At 39.8% G+C, this 22,614-nt stretch overlaps 1 protein-coding gene across 1 annotated transcript; it reads left to right on the top strand.

Moving 5' to 3' along the window:
- The first annotated feature begins 1,350 nt into the window (after positions 1 to 1,350).
- Positions 1,351 to 22,323, top strand: HELLS (helicase, lymphoid specific). The gene is made up of 21 exons (XM_026044598.1): positions 1,351 to 1,455; positions 3,532 to 3,654; positions 4,955 to 5,014; positions 5,411 to 5,447; positions 5,543 to 5,607; positions 6,032 to 6,073; positions 6,468 to 6,692; positions 7,961 to 8,143; positions 8,400 to 8,543; positions 9,347 to 9,543; positions 10,228 to 10,324; positions 11,216 to 11,377; positions 11,870 to 12,012; positions 14,002 to 14,140; positions 14,804 to 14,887; positions 15,009 to 15,128; positions 16,366 to 16,482; positions 17,329 to 17,488; positions 20,492 to 20,588; positions 20,805 to 20,881; positions 21,775 to 22,323. Exons 1-21 carry the CDS (start codon positions 1,351 to 1,353, stop codon positions 21,870 to 21,872), a joined length of 2,475 nt encoding a protein of 824 aa, XP_025900383.1. The 3' UTR covers positions 21,873 to 22,323.
- The last annotated feature ends 291 nt before the right edge of the window (positions 22,324 to 22,614 follow it).

The raw sequence follows: 22,614 nt of genomic DNA, 5'->3' as shown, positions 1-22,614 counted from the left end.
CTTCTCCATAAAGCACGTTACAAGATCCAGAACCAGCCTCTGAGGCTCTGGGAATGAGAGGAATGCCAACGGCCTCCCGTACCACAGGGCTCGCTGTCCTGCTGCTTCTCCTTGTCTCTCCCTATCTTCCAAGGTCTCTTTCCAGAGCCAGGAGCTCTGTTCCCGACGCATGCAAGCAGAGTTTAAAATACCCRTATTTTTGACAGCCAGCTACAAGGAACAACCAGCACAGCACTTTTTATGGATGTAAGGCGATGAGCCCAAATGTGTTTTGACAGTTTGTGTTGTTTAGGTACGTGTTTGTGTTCTGAACACCAGGGGCATTTACTKCCAGGAGCGCTGTTTGGGAAGCAAGCCCTTCCACGAGCGGAGGCAGCTTTGGGGATGCTTGGAACGCTTTCCAGGCGTCCCTCTGCCCTCTTGCGGCACGGCCGCGCGTGTCCGCGCGCACACCGCGGTCCTGGCGCCGATGGCGGCTGGGCCTGGGCCAGCCCGCGCTCCGGTGCCGCTCCTGGGCACAGGGCACACAGGCATGGGAGCTCTCACACAGACCTGTGCCGCCGGGCCTGCCCGGGCACCGCTGCTGCGGGAGGCTTACAGGGAGCCCCAGGCAGCGAGGAGGGGCACGGCGCTTGGCCACAGGGCGAGCGCAGGCGGAGGTGGCTGCCATGGGCACAACCGCCATGGGCAGACGAGGTGCTGGGGTGSCACAAGGCTCCGCATCCCACAGGGAGCAGGGACGCCTTGGAGAGCGGTCAGCAAACGGGTGCTAGACGGGGCAGTCAGGGCCCGCAAGGCCCCGCGGTCTCGCTTCGTTGCCTCACGCGCCGAGCCCGAGCGCTCTGCGGCGCGCGGGAAATGGCGGCGCGCTGCCCGCCTACGAACTGCCGCCTGCCCGCAACCAAGATGGCTGCCGGGGCTGGCAGAGCRKGCAGCTGCCTGCCCGCAACCAAGATGGCGGCCGGGGCTGGCAGAGCAGGCTGCGGCCTGCCCGCAACCAAGATGGCGGCCGGGGCTGGCGGAGCAGGGGCGGGGCGGCGGGCGGGCGGTCTCGCGAGAGCGCGGCGGGCTCTCGCGCGGCTGCGGCAGCGCGCGGTTTTTGGTCTCGCGAGGCGGGCGGGCGCGCGGCAGCTCGCGGGGATGCCGGCGCGGAGCGCGGCCAGCAGCGGCGGTGAGCGGCGGCGCGGGGCGGCACCGACATCGACACCGACACCGGCACGGGCGCCCCCCGGGGACCGCGCTCCCGGGACGGCGGCCGCAGCGGTGGGCGGTGGGGCGAGCCGGGCGGGCCGCGCCGCCGGGGCTGCCGCCAGCGCTGTCGTGTCCGTTGCAGAGCCGCCGGTCGCGGAGATGGGCGAGCAGGCGGAGGCGGCGGTGATCACGCCGGCCATGCTGGCCGAGGAGCAGCAGCTGGAGGCGGCGGGGCGCGAGCAGGAGCGGCAGATGCTGGAGAAGGTGAGGGGCGGTGCGGGGGGGGTGGRGAGGGCGGTTCTGGCCGCCCCGCCCCTAACGGCCCCTAACGGCTCCTAACGGTTGAAACCGCCGGGCCCGGACCCGGGAGGTCGCTCCCGGTGCTGTTAGTTGGCGCCCCAGGCAGGAGATGGCACCGGGCTCTGAATTTTGATGTGAACAGCCAGGGTTTGGTTGAGTTGGTTGTGCGTTGTGCGCATGCACCTAACTTGTCCTCTCCTCGCTGCCTATTTGGTTAAGAAATAACCAACCAAGCACGGACCCTGCTCGCGCCCTGTGTGGCGCTTCCACAACCCTCTTGTCCCCTCTAGAGACAAGTCCAGTTTTCTGCCTCCATCCCCTGGTAGCAAAGCAGGGGGTTGAGTAGCTGCTGCCACTGGCCGCTCCTCTCCTTGTAGTGTGTGTGCAGCCTCGCAGAGCCGCCCCGAGGAGGTGATGTGGTGCAGAAGGCCTCCCCAGAGAGCTGCCACCCCTGCCTGCAGCCCTCTGCAGCCGCCTGCTGTGCAGGCACAGCCATGTGCAGGAGAACAGGAGCTGCTCAAACGCCACCACGCCAAAGCTGTGTGTAATCAGCCCAAGACCTGGTGCTGGGCTTGTCTGCCACTTGCTCGTGTTGCAGGAAATAAGCAGGTTTTGGAAACTCTCTTAAGGAAATCTTACAGCCCGAACACAAACAATGTGATCGTTGCAACGTTCCACTTCTTTTCTGGAGGAATTGTAGGAGTTAAAACTGTTTGCTTTTGAGGTTTTTCCCATTTTTCTCTTGAAATTTTCTTCGTCAAGGGAAAAGTTCTTCTGATGGACTAATTATTGAAGGGATCTGTGTTTTGGTGTAGCAAAACATAAGCAACAGCAGTTAGACGGAAGTAGCTTAGCTTTAGTTGGTTTCTCTTCTGGCCTTGCMAGAAAAGATCAGTCTTCCTGAGTTCAGGTACTTTGCATCAGAATGAAGAAAACTGAAACAAGGAAAGCATAAGCAAAGACATTGTAGGGAGTCACAAGGGCACAATTTAGTCCACAAATAACAGATAGAATTTCTTTTCCTGAAAGAATATGCAAAAAGCTGCTATTTGGTGAGGATGACCTTGATAGTTATTTTGTGAAAATTAAGGTGTATTTTCTGGGAGAGGGGAACAAGTTTTCCCCTTTTCTATGCCATTATTCGGCTAATATCCATTTCCTTCCTCTATTTAGTTTGAGAAAATTCTTTGGCCTTTCTGTTTCAGTGTGCCCTTCCCCCAGTGCTTCTTCTGAAGGCAGTGGTGCAGATAAGCATCTTGTAAAGCTTTGTTTTTTGCTTTTCTAGGGTTTCCCTTGAAGATGCTAATTTACCCCTTTTTACTTGTTCAATATCTCARTCTACCAGACATTGCTTTTTGCTACAGGGTAAATGCTATTTTACTTCTTRGGGAGTTGTGATTTGAGTTTTAATGAGTAATTTGAAAATTCTTAATTGCAGTTTTATTGTAATTCTAGTACAGGTCGTACTCTTGTATAAAAGTTAACTGGACCTGTGTGGCTATTTTGTAAGTGAAGTGGCAGAAGYTTCTGTTTTCATATTGGAACTTGAGTGGATCGCTATAAATTAGTCCTAATGATTTCTGTAGTTGTCTAAATGACTTGCCCACAATGAAAAGCTCTGATGAAAAATTGGAGGTGTCTCTGTGCAGTACTTCAGAAACTTTTGTATTTCTCAATACTTGGGAAACTGTGTACTGAAATTGCTAGATAGGTTTCTTCTTAATTTTGCAGGCTTCAGTCAAACTGAAATTGCTTTTTAATATCAATCTGTACATCTGAATTTAGATACCTTGARACTTTGAATCCCTTGTACTGCTGCAGTAGTAGTAGTAGTCAAATAGCAGAGCTGCTGTTTACATGTGTAAGTGAATCCAGCGTTGTATTCATCTCAGCACTTCAGAGATATGCATGGGTGGTTATACCCACAGATCATTGCTATATGGRAGGGGAGTGCTTCTGCATGTAGAAGATCCTTTTATATTTCAAAATGATTAACATTGAAGCATCTATAGATACTTAATATCTTTTCCTGTTTGCCAGGCCCGGACTTCTTGGGACAGGGAGTCGAGTGAAATGCGGTACAAGAGACTTCAACACCTACTTGAAAAAAGTAACATCTATTCCAAGTTTTTGCTTACCAAAATGGAACAGCAGCAACTGGAGGTAAGTGGGTGCTTGTCTGTAGTGGGAATTACTGAGATAGGTATAGCTCTGTTGCCTCTGTTTTGCCATCCACTTATTTGAAATGCATTAAAAACCTACTGAAGACCCTGTCCAGGAATACAGTGCTGGTTTACCTAATATTCCGAATTTGTCCTATACGTTTTATAAGCATAAGTTCTAATGGAAAAATCCCAACGTAAAAATGTCACCAGATTGCTCTCTCTTCAAGAGAAAAGAAGAGCTGTAAAAAATGCTTCAAATAAGGYACAAAGTTTGAAGAAAGTAGAAAGTCTGGAAGGAAAAGGAAGAAGGCAAGATTAACAAGTAGGAATGGTGCAGCCTGTTGTGCTCAGTGCCAAAGGCTGTGGATGAGGCCTGTCTTGAAAATGATAACATAGGACTCTCTCAAACAACTTACTAATTTACTGTGATCTGTGGCCATGTTGCTCCCAAATAAGAGTTTTCATAAAAGGATTTGGTGTGTGTGGATTGTTTCGTTTTGTTCTTGCTTTTTTATCCATGAGCTGCTGAGTTCACACCAACCTTAACCTTTACTTCAGCTGTCTCATTGTGAGCAAGCTGCAAGAGTTGGGGCTTGAGAGGCAAATGAGGAATGTCAGAAAGCAATTCAGTCCATAATGTTATCAGGAARGTGACACTGACAGACTGCCTGGACTTTTCTGAAACATTAATCTAGTTTTAAGTGTCAGCTCACGTTCATGATTACTGCATTGATAGAGTGCCTGTTTCAATATTGTTTTTATTGCTCCTTTTGATAAGTGCTAGGATCTGTTTTTGTTTGTTCTTGTTGTTTTCTAAGATGTTGTTGCTTTCAGCAACTAAATATAGTAGATGCAATTAAAATCTAAGATGTTTCAAGATATGAAAACATTTTTCCTTCAAGGCATTGTAGACTACTTATGTATATATATACATATATACACATAAGTGTGTATATATATATATAAGTATAATGTAGTTTATATAATATGCTTATATTGCTTTCTCTTCTAAGCAGAACACAAACAGTAACATGTAGAAATTAAATGGGAGTTGCACACATGTAAAACCTAACTGCAGTAAATATCTTCTTCAGTAGTTATAATCTGTTTGACCAGGTCTTGCTTTATGATTTTAAACAATGTCAGAATGAAGGCTTTTAGTGGTATTGCAAAAACAAATCAAGTCCATGGAGTATGCACAACTCTACGTTAACAATGTAATCTGTTATCATTTCCATAATGGATAGTTCTCCTGTGGGTGTTCGTTGAAGATAAGAAATTTGTGTGTGTTTTTTTAGGAGCAGAAAAGGAAAGAGAAGTTAGAAAGGAAGAGAGAGATGATGTTAAAATCTACCAAGGTAAGATTAACTAGTTATTTCATTTCTTTCTTATGAGTCTCACAAACCATCMTGTTGATTTTAAGTTATCTGGTCAAAGTAGGTAAACTAAACAAGCTGTAAGTTAAAAGAATGTAGAATTTCTAATCTAGCTGTATAYTATATTTATTGTTAACCATAATAGGACCACTAGAAGGGCTTAAAAATAGCATGGTTGTCTCTTTCAGGAGACCTTTCCTGGCTTATTATGATTTGAGGAAATGCATTTGTTATGAGATTTTGTTTGTTTAATTTGCTTTAGAAGTAGGAATTATTTCTGCCATAATTTTATAAAATGCTTAATTGTAAAGTTTTTCAAAAAGCTTTCAAAAAGAACAGCCTGAGAGTAACTGCATCTTCCCTCCATGTATTTCCTAGGGTCAGAATTCAGGTGACAGCAAAGAAGAGAAATCAGGTAATATATTGGAATTTCTCTTTTGCAACTACTCTTCTTCTTTTACGTTTCCTTAACATTTGATGTGCTGTATAATATTAAATATTGTCCTACAGCTGCAAAAAAGAAGAGAGGGAGAGAAGATGGAACATATAACATCTCAGAAATTATGTCCAAAGAGGTAGGCCGTAATTGTTAAAGGACTTGTTTGGATTTTTTAACATCATTTTTAACTAGTGAGTTCACTGTTGACACATCTGCATTTCTTGGAACAGTAAAATTTTATACATGATTGTAGGAGATATGTCTTACAACAAAGATCTACATAACAAAAAGTCTTTTAAGACCTGTACTTCTGTGTGTCTGTGCGTGAAAACAATTCTGAACACATAACATCTCCAGAAGATAGTTTTTGTAATTGTAGTAGATTTGCTGATTTGTGGCCTTGTATAGTCAGTTGTCTGATTCATGATGTGGTAAGGAAAGTTGCTTGAAGTAAGTCCAACTTTTTAGATTAGTATATCAAAGTTCTCCTGTAATGCCAATTATAGTAGCCTTTAAGGTTCAAATGCACATWAGTATTTTTTTTTTCCTCTTGTTTTCAGGAAATCTTATCAGTGGCAAAAAAAAGTAAAGTGGAAAATCAGGTATGTTGATACATGTTATTGCAGCTTGAATGTGTTAATCCCAAGAAAAGCCTTTTATGGTTAAGAGCATATCTTTTAAAGTTTTTCTGTAAATAAACAGTTTTCTTCTAGATACAGAAATCTTGAATTAGAAGTTGCATGAGACATTGAAAATTTGCACATAGAGATTTGCTGTGGGGCAGTATCACTCCTGAAAAGAGATTCTRCTCTGGAGTTGAGAGTTATTCAAAAAAGTCTCTGCATCAGAATCTGGCATACTTCTTTGCACAGTAAATTACTGCTGCAACTTTGCCRGAAGTGCATCATGTGCTTCTAGTGCCCCTTGTAGAAGCGTGTATTAGCTGAGTTTTGGTGTATGCTACTTGTCATATATTCTCTAAACTCTCTCCTGTAGGAGGAAAGCTCTTCTGACAACCTGTGTCCAGAGGACTTGCAAAAAAACGGAGACTCAAATAGTGTCATTAAAGACAGGCTGTGTCAAGCTGTACGGCACAGTGCGAAGCAATTCCTCGATCCAGTGCGGAAGTTTAATGGGCAACCAGTGCCTTTTCAGCAGCCAAAGATTTTTACTGGAGGCGTCATGAGGTGGTACCAAGTGGAAGGCATGGAGTGGCTCAGGGTATGGAGCAATGGATTATGTGGTTAATCCCAGTCACTGGCTGGAGACAGAGAGATGTATAGGGGAAACCACCAGGAATCTGTTCATAGCTAATACAGAGGAGGCGAAGAAGAAACAGGCAGTTCTTCCTGATTTTTTTCTTGATATAAAAATGTGGTATTATAAAACAAAATTATCAAGAAGCAGATGCAAATTTACAGGGTGGGGAGAATATTTTGTTTCGTAAAGGCCTTCCTTAGATTTGCTGCTTTATCTTCCCTATCTACATCTCTTGTTCGAGTCAACAGTCTTTTCAACCCTCCSTTACAAGAACTTTTTGATAACACTAGATCTATGAATGTTTGTTTTGAGTCTTACTATTTTCCTCTCTTGGAAGATTTTAATACCTAGCCTCATATGTCTTTAAAGACTTGTTATCTTGCAAGTCTCACATGGATAAAACTTTTTCATTGTCTTTAGGAATCTATGGCTAGTGATATCAATGCTTTGTCTTTAGCACTTGAAAGCAAAAGATAAATTTTGTTTTTAAAATCCCCATGTATGTATTATTACTATCTTCCTATTTTAGCATTCAAGATAAATTAGAACAGCTTTCCTCTTTAACTGTAGGATCCAGACAGAGCTATCTTGCCTCTGCTACCGGTCCCATGTTTCCTCCCTCCTTTTATTTATTTATTTTTTAGTCCCCCCCTGCCTCTAAGTGGATGTATCCTCTTTAACCAGGCTTCGACTCATCTCACCCGTAATTTTTTTTTGAGAGGAGGTGCAAACCTGGTTCCTTAGCTGCACCATGAGGTGTAAGATCCTTATTTATGGTTAGTAGGTTGATTTTTTTGACGGAGGAGCTGGCTGGGCTGTTCATAAATTGTACCTTTTACTTAKGCTAAAGTGGCTGTGCCAAAAATCTACTTGAACAGATGTAACTAAAACATCACAAACRCAATAATTTGGTTTGTTCAGGAAGGAGGTAAGGGGAATTCTTTGGAACTGGGTTTAAAATTTGAACAGTATGAACTGTACTTGCTCTTGACATACTTTTTTTGATATACTGTTATTGCTTATGTGTTCCTCTGGTACTTAACTGGCTAAAAGCACATATACCCACMTATGTCTTGTGTTTAACAAGATGCTTCTATTTACTTTGAATGTGAAGAASTCTTTCTCACATAAGTTAAAATACCCTCATTAGAGAAAGTTGCCATGGGTGTCTATTGTTCTTAAGGTGTTTTGACTATTTTGCATTTACCTMTCTCTCTCTGTGTGCCCAGATGCTCTGGGAAAATGGCATCAATGGCATTTTAGCTGACGAAATGGGGCTGGGGAAGACAATCCAATGCATTGCAACAATAGCACTGATGGTGGAACGAGGAGTCCCAGGTCCCTTCTTAGTGTGTGGTCCCCTGTCTACTCTTCCAAACTGGATGTCTGAATTCAAGAGATTTACTCCAGAGGTAAGGAGGAAAAAAAAAAGTTAAGGCTTTTCTTTTCTTCCTCTTCTAAAAGTGCAAAATATTTAATTCTTACTGTAATTCTCCGCCTTAATTTTTTTTCCAATGTTGAACATCAGTTTGTAGTTATTAAGGTCATTACTGTAAACTATGCCTAGATTTACCCTCTTGTAAATAAATCAACTTTTCTATCATCCATTTAGTTTTACACTTTAGCATGAGCTTAACTGATCTGGCTTCTAAATCTCTTTTCTTTTAGATTCCAATAATGCTGTATCATGGGGCTCAACAGGAACGTCGTAAACTGGTTCGTAAAATCCACGGGCGTCAAGGATCACTGCAAATCCATCCTGTCGTCATTACTTCATTCGAAATAGCCATGCGAGACAGAAATGCCCTACAGGTACYCAACTTCTCCTGAAAATCCTGTGACAGCTGGAATGCCTCATCACTGTTAATAGCAGTGCTTTTGAAGGCAGTAAAAAACTGCAGTAAAAAAGCTGCCTATCTGATGGGATATTGCAGCATTTATGTTGGCATTCACTTCACTGTTTCCTAGGTAGCAGTGGGTCTGGATTTTTATGCTTAAGAAACTCTTAAAATAGAATGATTCATCCTCAAAGTGAAGTAAACAAATAATTAAAGCACATTTTCTTTTCACTACCTCTCAGTAGGTAGAATAAAACTATTCACTTGTATGTTTCCTTTTCTTGTTTACATTTTGGTGTAGGTTTCAAATCCATGCTTCTGAGTATTTTTGTAGAGTGTTTTATAGAGTGTAAGCTGCAAAATAATCTTAAAGTTCTATTAAGGAAGAGTGTAGTTGTTAGGGAAATCCTGGAATGTGTTAATTGTCATGAAAGGTCTGTGCAATGTTCATTTATTTCTTGGACATGTTTGTGTTGAAGACACTAACTGAATATTCATGTGCTAATTTTTATACAAAGTCCTTGTCTCTACTTCATAAAATACATTTTTACTTGGCCAGCAAAGCGACAGCACTGTAATCGCCTCAGCTTCCTAAATGCATTTGCCAATAAGCAAATGTAAGATATTAACTTGGATTAATCTGGCAAAGAGAAACAACACTAAATAGCATCTTTCTAATGAAAATCATCAGACAGTCTTAACCATTTGTGCTGCTCATCTGGTGCATATTTTGATGGAGTAAAGGTAAGATTTATTGAAATATCATATATTTTGCAGAACTGCTTCTGGAAGTATCTGATAGTGGATGAAGGTCACAGGATTAAAAATATGAACTGCCGTCTTATCAGAGAACTGAAGCGATTTAATGCAGACAATAAGCTCCTTTTGACTGGTACTCCCCTGCAAAACAACTTGGCAGAGCTGTGGTCCTTGCTTAACTTCCTGTTACCAGATGTGTTTGATGATTTGAAAAGGTGAGTCCCAATAGCCACAAGATATTTCCTTTGTTTTCTTCGGGCATTGCTGTAATTCTTTACATATTAAACATGTATGAACACTTCAGTTGCTTATAGTGTGACTGTAACTCGTTGGAACTTCCTCATGTGCTGTAGAGGCATTGTGTCTTCCCCTCTTTGCACCTGTAATYGCTTCAGAAAGGAAATGTCAGCTCCATGCTGGGGTTGTGGAAGCTTAAATCTGAGCTAAGCCTAAGCACTGAGGGAGGATGTGGCTATCTAATCATGTTTGAAATTCTGTAAGGTGTTAGACACATCTGTATGAGCCTAAARGACAAGCCCCATGGGAGAGCTGTGCTTTTCTGAAGCAGTAGATAGAGGTCAGGTGAAAGAGAAGGGTCAAAATGATTTTGAATTTAGTCTATATTTGAAAAACAATATCGGCTATAATGAGCACAGCAGAGCTTACTGAATTTCCCAATTAATACCTATGACGTTATTGATCAGTTTAAAACYATATCCTAGACAGATGTATTTCAGAAACATCTTATGCATAGAGAATGAAGAACAGACATGCAAAAATTTTTTTTTCTTTTGTTTTCTTAATCACAGGGTAAGAGAAGGATAGGATACTAAAGTTGCAAAGAATAATAGCTATAAAGTAAGCTGTTTCTTTTTTTCTTTCTTACTTTGTTTTTATAGCTTTGAATCCTGGTTTGATATTACCAGCATTACCGAAACTGCCGAAGATATAATTGCTAAAGAAAGGGAGCAAAACATCTTGCATATGCTGCATCAGGTTTTCCCTTGCTCTTTGTATTGTTTTTCATGATTTGTTTCTAACATGACCCATTATAAACCATGTTGAAATTTTGGGTTTTTTGAGCTGACTTCTAGGTCTATGGCTCTTATTGTAGAACTTTTAGGTTTTCTTAGCCTTGGGGCTTGTTTAGTCTTTCCAGCATATGTAAATGCTGAAAAGAAGGACCTATGTCTTCAGTAATGACTCATTTTGTTCTCGGAACTGAGYTGGGGTTAGTCAAACTTAATTGCAATTCCTTGCCTCTTTTGCCAAGAGACTAAATTGGTCTGTTTATCTGCTTGAAGGGTAGCTTTGAGGGAAGTTAGGTAATTTGGAGATGTTCAACATAAAACATTTTGAAAAAACTAGTTGTGTAATTTGCCTAGCAAAATCAAATTACTACTTTTTTTTTTTTTTTCCCTAAATACTAAGGAAAAGTTGCTTAGGGAGCTGTTGTTTTGTGCTGATGATGGAACATAAATTTCTATCTCATAGACATAACTAGACAGAAATTGTCCTTTGCAGTGAAGTTTGTCAAGGCTTAACCTTGCAACAACATGGTTTAAGAGATGTAGCAAACAAAATGGAACGATTTCATAAAAATAAGATCACTTTAATGTATTTAAAATGAATTGAAAAGTCTGTCATGTAGTAATGGCTGCACCTTTATTAATGACTTCAAAATACTTTTTAAAATGGCAGTAAATAGATTGTTACCAATATATGTGTAAAACCTTTCAAGTATGAGTTCATATTAAAAAATGAAATCTGGAACTCTGATGATGAAGTTCCTTAGTCTAAATTGACAAAATAGCACTGTATCGATAGATCATTTTGTTGCTCTTGAAATTAGCTTGAAGTCATTATAACATATCTTCAACATTTCAGATTCTGACACCTTTCTTGCTGAGAAGACTGAAATCTGATGTTGCTCTTGAGGTTCCTCCTAAACGAGAAGTCGTGGTATATGCACCCCTGGCAAAGAAGCAAGAAACATTCTATACTGCCATTGTAAACCGCACCATTAGGAAACTGCTTGGGAATAATGAGGTATCTACTGAGACAAATATTAGAAAAGTACTTGCTGTTAAAGAATTGTGAGCAAAAATAATAGGCATTTTTTCATTGCTGGTATAACCAAAGCGACTTTTGGCTTAAATTTTGGGTCTCATCCTTTTGTCAATTATTTTAATGATAATTATTGTAACTGACGTCAGTGTGCACACTGAGAACTATGTAATATGCAAGTGAGGACAGCTTCTTGGCGAGGCTTTAAGTTAGGGGGCAAAAAAAAGACAATTTTCAATAGCCTGATGGTTTCTGTTTACAAAAAAAAAATCAATAAGGTACTAATGCAGCTCTTGAAAATAAGGCAGAAGCTGCAAGATTCTACAGTTGTGAACCTTTAGGTTGTGGGCCAGATTGTACTAAGTGTTGACATTGCATGTCCAATACATTTGCAGTATTGAGGACTCTTGGATCAGTATGGGCACTTCATCTGAAACTGTCTGCTGCTGATAGCAACATTTTCATTTTCTGCAGGAAGAAGTAGTTGAATTGAGTCCTACAGGTCGACCAAAACGCCGCAGTCGAAAACTGGTTGATTATTGTGAAGTACATAATGATTCACCTGATGACTTGGAAAAATTAATCAGCAAAATGCAAGAGGAAGTAGAAAGAGAGAGGTACCCTTAAAAAAATATTAAAAAAAAAAAAAAAAAAGATATTTCAATATCAAAAATATTCCTCTTATTTTAACTTACCCCCGGACTTTGCTTATCAGAAATTATCAGGAATGGCAGGCATTTTATAGCGCACTATTCTTGTGGCTTTATGYTTTGCTTTTTTGGTTTTGTCTAAAATTTGCTATTTTGTGATAGCAATGACTATCTTGCACTGTAACCCCCTATGCCATTAACAATGATGGAGCTAATAAGGCATTTGATTCTATTTGCTACACCTCTTCTAGGCCTTTGAAGAGGGAGAACTGCTTCATCTTAGTTATTTGGTAATTGAAGATCTTRTTAATATCTTCAGGCGCTGGTAAGGGTTAGCAGTGAGGACAGAAAGCTGAAGAGCTTAAGTTCTTGCTGGATATGGCAAGGTTCAGGTAAGCTGTTTATCTCTACCAGTTGGCTGTGTCATTTATTGACTCAAAAGACAGGACAAGGGATAATGATGGTGTGCTAATTACAGCTAGTTCTTAAGTTTGAGGTGAGTATCTTGGGAATACTTAAAGCAATGTTTGGTCCCAGGTCTGGAGGAGAGGCAGCAGAAGTTTCCTTGCTGAATTTTGAAGAGGTGAAAAGACTCAAGGTCAGTCCTGGAACCCAAATGTTCAGCAAGGTTATTGTTAGTTTGATGACAAGTTTTGATGCACTTTTTGGAGATTAAGATCAGCACTTGGTATTGAGGACTGCAAGACCCGAGGAGTCATGCCCATGTAGGGTTTTGTATGTAGTCTTGTTTTTGTCTCTAAATTRATTGGAAGGCCTTTGGGCATAAGGAAAACTGTTTAAGCTTCAAGGTTGAAGGAAATTATTTATCTTGCTAGATTTTACAAGATCTTTACAAGAACTGAAATGAAAAACCTGCAAGTGCTACTTTAGTGGCGTGCATGGATCCTTTAAGTTGCAGTCAGTGCTTAGGTGAGGAAAACCTGAAGAGCTGCGTTTGTTGCAGAATCTTTCAGGCTGTACAAGTGGCTGAAATGAGAGCAGTGAAAACTGTGTGACTGTTGTTGATTAGGAGGTGTCTTGCTAGATGAAAGTCAAATTTTAGAGGAGTTCTGTTTCAAGAATAAGAGTTTGTGCTAGAGTTGAAGAGGTTTTGCCATGTTTAATCTCCTCTTAGTAGCTGTGATATTGATTTCTGGTTACTGATAGAGCAAAGGTTGGTTTGGGGTCTGGACTGCTACCACAGGTGCTGGGTTGTGCAGGACCTATATGGTGAGAATGAGTGGCTTCTAGTGATAAGAACTGAGATTGTCTTAAGCCTCTTAGCTCTCTTAGGTCAAGGACCGTGTAGTTAATCATGAGGATCAGGAGTAGAGGAAGTGTTTGTTCCTGGATTACATGAGATTTGGTTGTGATGAAAGAAAATTTTGGGTTATTTACTAATAAGGACCTTTAGTTATTTAATAAGGACCTTTGATTCTTTTTAATGCTAGTGTTAGGCCCTGAAACCAGAGCTGTTAGAAAGCAAACTTGATATTAACTACTTTTAAGACTGCCCTGGACTGGGGACTGTGTCAGATGACAGTAATAGCTGGGTTTAACTGTAACCTAGGTGCACCCATAACATAGGCCTGCAGGATTGGGCAGGATGTTGATTTTTTTGAATGGTATGTGCGTTGTTCTGCAGGAACCCTGACCATTTGTTGGAAGAGGGACTTGCTTCTACCCCTTTTTCTTGTAGGTGACTTGCACAAGTTGTTTTTGTTGCTTTGTGTTTGTTTTTGACTTCTGCTTGCTACTTGATACCCTTTTGTATCTTAAACTAGTGGTGAAAAATAATCTTGTTGGACTAGTAACAACCTTGCTCCCTCTGAAGGATTTTGAGGAAACTTGATGCTCCACAAGAATTTGTTGCTTGATTTTTATTTTCCTTTTGCAGTATTTGTAACAGATAAAGTGCTACCTTTCTATAATAATAAGATGACATGTCTTTTCAAGGCCAGTGGTAGAAGTGAGCATTCCCATGGATTCGGAGGTGAACCTTAAGCTGCAGAATATTATGATGCTTCTGAGAAAATGCTGTAATCACCCCTATCTTATTGAATACCCACTGGACCCGGCTACCCAGCAATTCAAGGTGTGTATTTGTAAAGCGTGACTGGGAGAATTAGTCTAGATGTTAGAAGCAATAGGCCAAATTGACAATAGTGAAGGATTACCTTGTCAGTGTATTCAGGAGAGGCCTTCTGGTTAAATTACAGCAGTGTGATTGAAGCTTTATTTGAAAGTTTAGGCAGGATGTATGCGTGGGCAGATTAGATGTCGAAATYGTCTAAAACAAGAAAGAAATCTGAAGTAGAACATTAAGAATTTATTTTGCCAAATTTTGCCCCTTGACTGACGTGTCTTGTTCAGAGACACTGAACTTCTTTTTTCCTCACTCACTATTTTTTCCCAGTAGATGGAAGCCTTGTACACTAATTACTATTGCTAAAAGCTGGGAAGGAAACGTCTGTGCTGTTCCATTGCTGAAAGATTAAAAATCATAAGGTTTCTCCTTTCAGAAAGGTCATTAAAACTAATTTAATTTTTAAAACACTTGGGTATAGAAAATAACGGGTTTGATTAAACTTAATCTTGATTAAGCTGTTTCAGCATATTTTGTTAAAACAAGTGTTGTCTCCAGCTTTGCAGCTCTTAGTTTAAAAAATGGAACATAGTAGCTTTTGTTGGTGCTTTTAATGAATCCTTTCTTCTGATATATAACTTTCCCTCTTCTCYTCTGCCACACTTTCCTAAGGTTGATGAGGATCTAGTAAAGAATTCAGGCAAGTTTCTACTCTTGGACCGGATGCTTCCAGAATTGAAAAAGAGAGGTCATAAGGTAAATTTATAAGGGTAATGGGTTATTTTGGTTGTTTGTCTGGCATAAAACTGTCTCTTATAACTTAAAAAAACAAACAAACAAAAAAAAACCCTGCTAAGGAATTTTCCTTGTTTTGTAGGTCTTGTTATTCTCACAAATGACTATGATGTTGGACATTTTGATGGATTACTGCTATCTGCGAGACTTCAAATTTAGTCGATTAGATGGCTCTATGTCCTACTCCGAGAGAGAAGAAAATGTAAGTGGATGCCCATACCTACCCTTTGAGTCTGTTCAGTAAAATTGCTGCCAGTTCCTGTGACACTGGGCTACAGTTCTGCACAGCATTAGTCTTTAAAGTGCAAAAGCCCTGAATGTCAACTGACATCCTTGCTGCTGCTTTAACAGTTACTACTCAAAAATCGAGGTGGTGAAGTGTACTACGAACCAACCTCTTGCAGTCTGCCTAGACTGATGGCTACTCACATGCTCTGTGGCCCAGATGTGACATGCATAATATACCCAGATTGTAACAGATACTAATCCCAGTTTTACTCCTGCCCAGTTTACCTCCTGGATTCTGTTGTTTCCAGAATCCAGGGTATGATGCTAACACCTCTAGTAGCATACTGTAAGTTTAATGCCAGATAGAGTAGAATTCCTAGGAAATAGTCTTGTATACTGATTGGGATATCTGTAATTTTAGTCCAAGAGAGCACGTGGATTTGGTCTGGTGTAGGCCTTTGTTCTTGCATTCCTGTTATAATTTGAAGCAAGTATCTGTGCCCAGCAAAGGAAGGAGGAACTTTGGAGGAATAAGGCAGTGCTGTCCTTGAGCTCRCTTGGGTGTCAGTTTTTGCAACCTGTCAAATGTTTTGAAGCTAGAGAATCATTTAGACAGAATGAAAACTGAATGCAGGCAGATTCATCACACACATAGCTAGAGAGATTCTTAGGAAGCACAGCCAGCCCAAGGGATAAATGAGAAATGGAAAAGGTGCAATGTCCAAGGCGATGCCAGATGTAGAACAGTAGCGAGCACTTGCATGCAAACATGCCTTTCTTGTAAATGGTGAGGTGTGGCTTTGATTTGTTCTTTGTTTACAAATTGCAAATATTACCTTTTTTGAGGAAGCAGGTAAGTTAGGGCTTCCTTTGTCCATTCATCAAATTATCCATCTTAAATTATCAAAATATCCATATTATCCTCTTTACTAAACATATTTTTGGCCTGTTTTAAGTGCATAGATAAAATAATTTTGGCATAGCTGCAGTTTTCATCTTGGATGAGTGAATGATAGCTCAAAGTATGCTAGTGTTTTAATAAATGTTGATTTATACAAAGAAATAATAAAGAATATAGTCAGAATGTACAGACCCTAACAGTGTTAGTATCTTTATTACCTCCAGCAAACTATGTGAACAAGGAATAAATGCAGCATGATAAATGCAGCAAACCCTGCCTGCTGTTTTGTAATAGATAACTTTTCTTCCAGATGCATCAATTTAATACTGATCCTGAAGTCTTCCTGTTCTTAGTGAGTACAAGAGCTGGAGGCTTGGGCATTAATCTAACTGCAGCAGATACAGTCATCATCTATGACAGTGACTGGGTATGTGAGTCCTGATGTTTATCATGAAATACTTTCTCTTTTGCTAGTTTTGACGGTCATTGTTAATTTACTATAATGAAATGTTAAMCTGTGCAGTCTGGGATGAAAATGTCCTAGCTTATCCAAAACAAAGCTAAAGTTGCTTTACAGGGCCAACTTGATTGTCTTCTGAATTATACCAAAAGTAGGAGTTTTTTTCTATTACTACTTAAAAAAATGGAAAAAAAAAAAAAAAAAGCATCTCCAGAAGTTTGAAAGCTGCTGGTATTCTGCAAGCTCCCCCAATCCAACAGCAGAGTTGTTATCACCTGGCCTTCAAATCTCTTCCTGTGAGTTGCCATCCATGTTATGTTTTAGCTAGCAAAGATCCCACTGCTCTTGCAAGCATGGGACAGATGGGAAAGGTATGCCAGTGGACATTAGCTCCTTTACTTTCTTGTCATAGATGGCTCTGCTGACTGCACAACTCTTATTTTCTTTCAAGGAAGCTAAAGGAACTTTAAAAATAGCCCATAAAAAAAAAGAATATCTATTTCTCACCTTCCTACAAAAAGAAGCTAACAACCTCAGACAAATTCTTAATGCAGAAGATGTTAATCTGCTTATATAGTGCCTAAGCAGCCAAGCTAGTTGGGTTACCCTACCTGTGTAGCCCATCCTGAGCTCTGCTGCTGTAGCTAGTTTAAATGCATGGAGCTGTGGAGCCAAGTTGCATCACAGCTTCCCTGCTGTTCACTTCAGTTCTGTCTCACCCTTCGGAACTCACTGATTAAAAATGGTCCCTGTGGTAAAATTCTTAAAAGAAACCAGGTTAACTGCGTTATTAACTCTTTTTAATCTACTCAGAACCCCCAGTCAGACTTGCAGGCCCAAGACAGATGTCACAGAATTGGCCAGACAAAGCCAGTAGTTGTATATCGTCTTGTGACAGCAAATACTATTGACCAGAAGATTGTGGAGAGAGCTGCGGCCAAGAGAAAACTGGAGAAGCTGATTATACACAAAAGTTAGTATTTTTCTCTTTGTAACTTTTTTTTTTTTTTTTAAAATAACTAGTTAGCTCACCTGGGATGGGTGAGGTGGGGAGAAAATGAAGCCGGGCTGTAAGAGGACAAAATTCTGTGCTTTTAAGCAGCTTGATGGCAAAGTCACCATTTGTTCAACMCATTTTGAAACTTCAAAGAAGGGAAATGTCTAGGATGGAGGTAGATGGCAAGTCTAACTTGATTACTCTTTTATTTTGCTTATTATTTTTAATCTTATTAAATGAGGCAGAAGATTAAGGGAAAATTGGATATGCCGAACTGCCAGCAGTAACAGTTTATCACAATTTTTCATTGGAAGCAATATGCCTAACCAGTTGTATTAGAGCTGTGTAGAGCTGTGTTTCACGATATAAACCTTGGAGATGGGCTTTCCAGTTACACTGGTAAACGTGCTTTAGTAGAGAACCTGCCCGCTGATATTGCTAAAACGAGCAGAGACAATTTAAGGTTGGTTTCTGGAGGTTTCTACTTAACTTGGTCCAGATGGCAAATCCTAGGGTTGTGGAATTGCTGCACAAACTTTTGCGGCACAGAAAYTTTGCTTCCATCTGTTCTGAGTTTGAGCACAGTGATAACCACATTAAAAAAAAAAAAATCCTTTTTGGGCCGTTAACCAACCAGCAGTGAATTGAACAATAGTCTTTTTATTTTGCATACAGCACAATGGTGGCTTTTGTTGCATTATTGATTATCTAGCTGGGCACACTCACGGTCTAAGAAAACAATCGTATCAAAGCTTCTCATTTTGGATAAATTTCTATTGTTTGGGTGCTATAGGAAGTTCTCTGCTAACAGCTGCTTCTGCCTGTTGTACTCCAACTCCAACACTAGTTCACTACAGCATTCCCAAGTACTAAACTCATTTAAATATAGCAACCCTAGAAGTTTCATATAGCCCTTTGAAAGTACTTACCCTTATATTAAATATTAAGGAATACAGGAACTTCCCTTGATATACTCATATATTTATATATGTATTTATTTTGAGGGCATAGAAAACGTTAYTCTGGCTAATGGATAGTGCACAATTTCATGAGCTTAAACTGTGGCTTGCCTCCATTTTTGAATTAGATTGACTAATCTTTTCTTCTTTAACCTAGTTTCAGCCTTTTCTTTGTAATGTGTCTAACACTGCTATCTTGGTGTGACTTCCCTTAAATTAATGTGTGGGGGTGTTTTGTTTGTTTCTTTTCCCTGAGGCTTGAATTACCATTTTAAGTAAAAGACACATTTATTTTCTATGAATTTGATTAAGAGCTCATTTGAAGATAAAACTGAAGTGGAAAGATCAGCAGAAAAAAACAGGATGGGCTCAAACAATAAATGCCTGATGTAATGGGAACTAGTCAGTATACAGAAAGGAAGCAAAGTGGCAASGGTCAGGCCTTCAGTTTTGCTCTAAGTTGAATATTTTTCTTGCCAATTGTTGATGAATCATATCCAACTCCTGCAGCCTAAGTAGAGGTTTCCCTCCAAGAGCCCTTAGTCCATTGTGTAACTCTCTGTGAAGGTGATGTAATAGTTTGTGTAATCCTGAATAACTAAAAAATACCAGAAATTTGGAGGAGTGTTTGAAGAAGGATTGTCACAAAGCATATGTGCTTAAATTGGGCCTTCCAATAGTGTTTGACTGTACAGGGAAAGTACAGTAGAAATACTTAGGAACTGAAATTTGTTGCAAAACAGTTTGATTTTTTTTTTTTTTTTTTTTTTTTTTTTTTTTTTTTTTTTTTTTTTTTTTTCATTTTTTTTTTTTTTTTTTTTTTTAAAGAATTTTCCTTAGGAAACTATGCAAACCAGCATGGCTTAGTTAAATTAATAGATGTCAGACTAACAAAATGATGCACATGAACTTCTCTCTACTTTTGTAAAGGCTCATAGGATCTCTAATATTTTTCTCTTGRTGTCCTTATTATTACAACACAAAACCCACATGGCACTAATTCAGTGCCATATAGTTTGTGTGACTCTGAGAAGTAATCCCAAGGAGTAAAGGTATCGCTGATAATGTGTGATGTTATCTGCATCCTGTGGGTCACAGCAGGACGAGTTAATGGAGGGGAATCTCCTGTCTAAAACCCCACTGAAACTTTGCCCCTGATTTGCACTTCATAGAGAAGCAGCTGTTGCCCTTCAAGGGAGATGGGGACAGGGAGGAAGCTTTAAACCCAGACAAAAGAACAAAAGTGCAAGGAAAGGGCATGATGAAAACTCGCTAATAAAATTAACACACTTCATGTGTTAATGAAAAGAGAAGTAGCTTAGCAGTCTGAGCAGAGGACACCAAGACTTGCCTGTCACCTTGGAATATTCATGGCAGAGCTTGGCTGCGTTCATGTTCGTCTTTAGGTAATAATCTTGTATTATTTCTTGGATATTTGGGCAGATATCCACATTTGTGTGTAGATAGGTGCTGGTATGATTTCTTTAAAAAAAACAGCCTATATTGGATGTTTTCATGCCTGCCTAAACTATTAAACTGAGTTATGTTCTACAAAGCAACGATATATTTTTCCCATATTTCCTGTCCTCTAATGGTTAATGCTGCTTGCTTTGTTTCAATCAGCCTACATAATAAAAAGGAGCAAACTCCAACATCCACCATCTAACTTTATTTGCAATATTTTTACTGTAAGTAGAACTGATGGCTTTTCTGCTCTGTGTGTGCGTGTGCCTGCATGTTGAATTGGTGTTTCAATCAGCTCCTCTGCATACTAAGACTGGGAACGTGGAAGGCCTGCATGTARACTCTTCATGCACCTTTTAACCATTTAGCCCAAAATCTTAAGTCGTGTTTAGCTGAGGTCTAAAACAGTGAAATGTTACACTAGTTAAAGGAGTTAGTCTGGATGTGCAAGAATAGATTATTTCTGTCTGTGCATCCAGCATTGTTGTGCTGTTATATGGGATTTATTAATATTTCTGCCTGTATATACTTTTTTTCCCCCCTTCTTCCCACACAGATCAGTTTAAAGGAGGCAAATCGGGTCTAGCACAATCGAAGAGCTGCTTGGACCCTCAGGAATTAATAGAATTACTGAAATCCAGAGACTATGAGAGGTATGCAGATTTTCATTTTTCTTAAAACCATAGATTTATAACTTGCAGCTTGCAAATAATTATTAAAAGAGATGGTTTTCTTGTCTAAAAGTGGTATGTGGGTCTTAATAGTGGAAAGAATGTCCTGGGGATTCTGCTATGCAGAAAACTAACTTCTGTGCAATATTACTGTAACAGGCTTTTATCTGTATTAAGAAACTATTTCTTCTTTAACAGAGAGGTTAAAGGATCTAAAGAAAAAGTAATCAGTGATAAAGATCTAGAGTTGCTCTTGGATAGAAGTGATCTTATTGGTAAGTTACAATTTTCATCCATTTTTTTTCTCTTTGCTAAATCATATTTTATACGTAGATTTACCTTACTAGAACCTTTAGAGTCATTCAAGTCTTTATATGAAGAAAATTGCCACACGTCATTATCGTGTTATTGTGTGTAGCACATTKTATACGGATTGTTTATTCATATGTTCTTTATAACAAGAAGAATCAGTATATTAAAACTGGTGTAAAAAATACTAGTGTGGCATTGTCTCCTGAATTTACTACAGCTAGCTSCAGTGAATGCTTTAGAAATTGAAATACCACCTCCTGTCCCTGTAACCCATAAATAAGGTTGACAGAAAGACAATACTTTTTTAATATTCACTGGGCTGGCAACACAGTGATTGCAAAAGCTTGGAAAACAACATGCAGACCTGCTAATTTTTCAAAGAACATAGCTAGCAGGGCTGTAACTTTGTGTATGTGTTCTTTTTTTTCTTATTTTTTCCAATGATTTCACTCGCTAGGTTTACCGTGGTTTTTGTCTTTTTTCTTTTTCTTTTCCTTTTGTTTTTGTTGGTGGTTTATTTGTTCGTTTGTTTCTTCTTCCGTCTTGAGCAAGGCAGAATTGGTACTGGCAGACTTAAAGCTGCTTATCTCCATTCACATCTAGTCAGAGGTGCTGGCTGCGGTGCTTGTTTGTTTAAAGTAAGCAGCTGAGAAATCACTTCCAAGTACAAACTTAATAGTTGCTGACTGTTTATAAATAGGCATCATGAAACGAGGAACTTGCCTTTCAAATCCAGTTGAAACAAAAAACGTGTTGCCTCCCCCTGACAGATAAATCTTTCCTCTCTGCATTGTCTTACTTGAACAGAAAGATTTCAGATGATCTATTACTGTTCATCTTTATTTTTTTATCCTAGATCAAATGAAAGCTTCTGAAACAGTTAAAAAGGAAAAAATGGGTGTCTTCAAGGTCCTGGAAGAATCGTCGGATTCCAATGCAGAATGTGTATTTTAATGTGCAAATAGCCTGTAGCCTTACAGGACAAGGGTATGTCTGACATCAGTTCTTACAAAGATATCATTTATACATACCCATCCTTTATACTGACTTTCAAGTACTTGTTCAAGTCCTTCATGTTCTTTGAGTGAATTTTAATATGTTCTACAATGTAACTTGCATGATAATTTCATGTTTGTAGCTTTAGCTTCTGATAAAGAATTAAGGAAATAAGCATTTCACATTTTCAGCTAGTTTTGTTTGTGATCAGTGGTAGAAACTGCCAAAATTGTTTAAAATCTTCCTGTGGAAGTCCTAAAATACTCTTTTTTTTTTTTTTTCTATTAAGATATCAATTATGGTTTCATTSGGAAGGGAAAGAACACGTGCTTTTGTTATAGCCACTTGTGTAGCTTCGGTTTTAACTTCTGCAAAGTATTTTGATAAATAAATGTCTTGTTTATCCTAAGGTTGCGGGTTGGTCATTATTTTAGCTTAGCTTCCTATATGACATTAATRCGTTAACCTGTCACAAACACTTTGGACAAAATAGGCAGCTGCAGGGAGGAGATGAAGTAGTATCTGCCCTAGGAAAGGTTACAGCTTTGTTCCATGCTGGCTGGCCTGGTGACTCCCACACCACGGTGCCAGTTTGCAGGTACCTAGTGGTCTCAGAAAGCCCGTGGAGGGGGCGAAGGGAGAAGTCTGAGGATGCAGAATCATTTCTGAGGGGCAGATTTGAGGCCCCAGTGGGGAAGAG

This window comes from Nothoprocta perdicaria, unplaced genomic scaffold (genome assembly GCF_003342845.1).
Source record: "Nothoprocta perdicaria isolate Ctin4 unplaced genomic scaffold, notPer1 scaffold_105, whole genome shotgun sequence".
NCBI classification, from domain to species: Eukaryota; Metazoa; Chordata; class Aves; order Tinamiformes; family Tinamidae; genus Nothoprocta; species Nothoprocta perdicaria.
Note: the sequence above shows the minus strand (reverse complement) of the source record. Positions and strands in the feature narration are given on the sequence as shown.

What these genes read in the sequence shown, in the direction of transcription:
- HELLS (XM_026044598.1), top strand. Translation starts at nt 1,351, where the DNA reads ATGGGCGAGCAGGCGGAGGCGGCGGTGATCACGCCGGCCATGCTGGCC. An exon ending in AGCGGCAGATGCTGGAGAAG is followed by an intron (nt 1,456 to 3,531) that starts GTGAGGGGCGGT and finishes CCTGTTTGCCAG; the next exon opens with GCCCGGACTTCTTGGGACAG. An exon ending in AAGGCATGGAGTGGCTCAGG is followed by an intron (nt 6,693 to 7,960) that starts GTATGGAGCAAT and finishes CTGTGTGCCCAG; the next exon opens with ATGCTCTGGGAAAATGGCAT.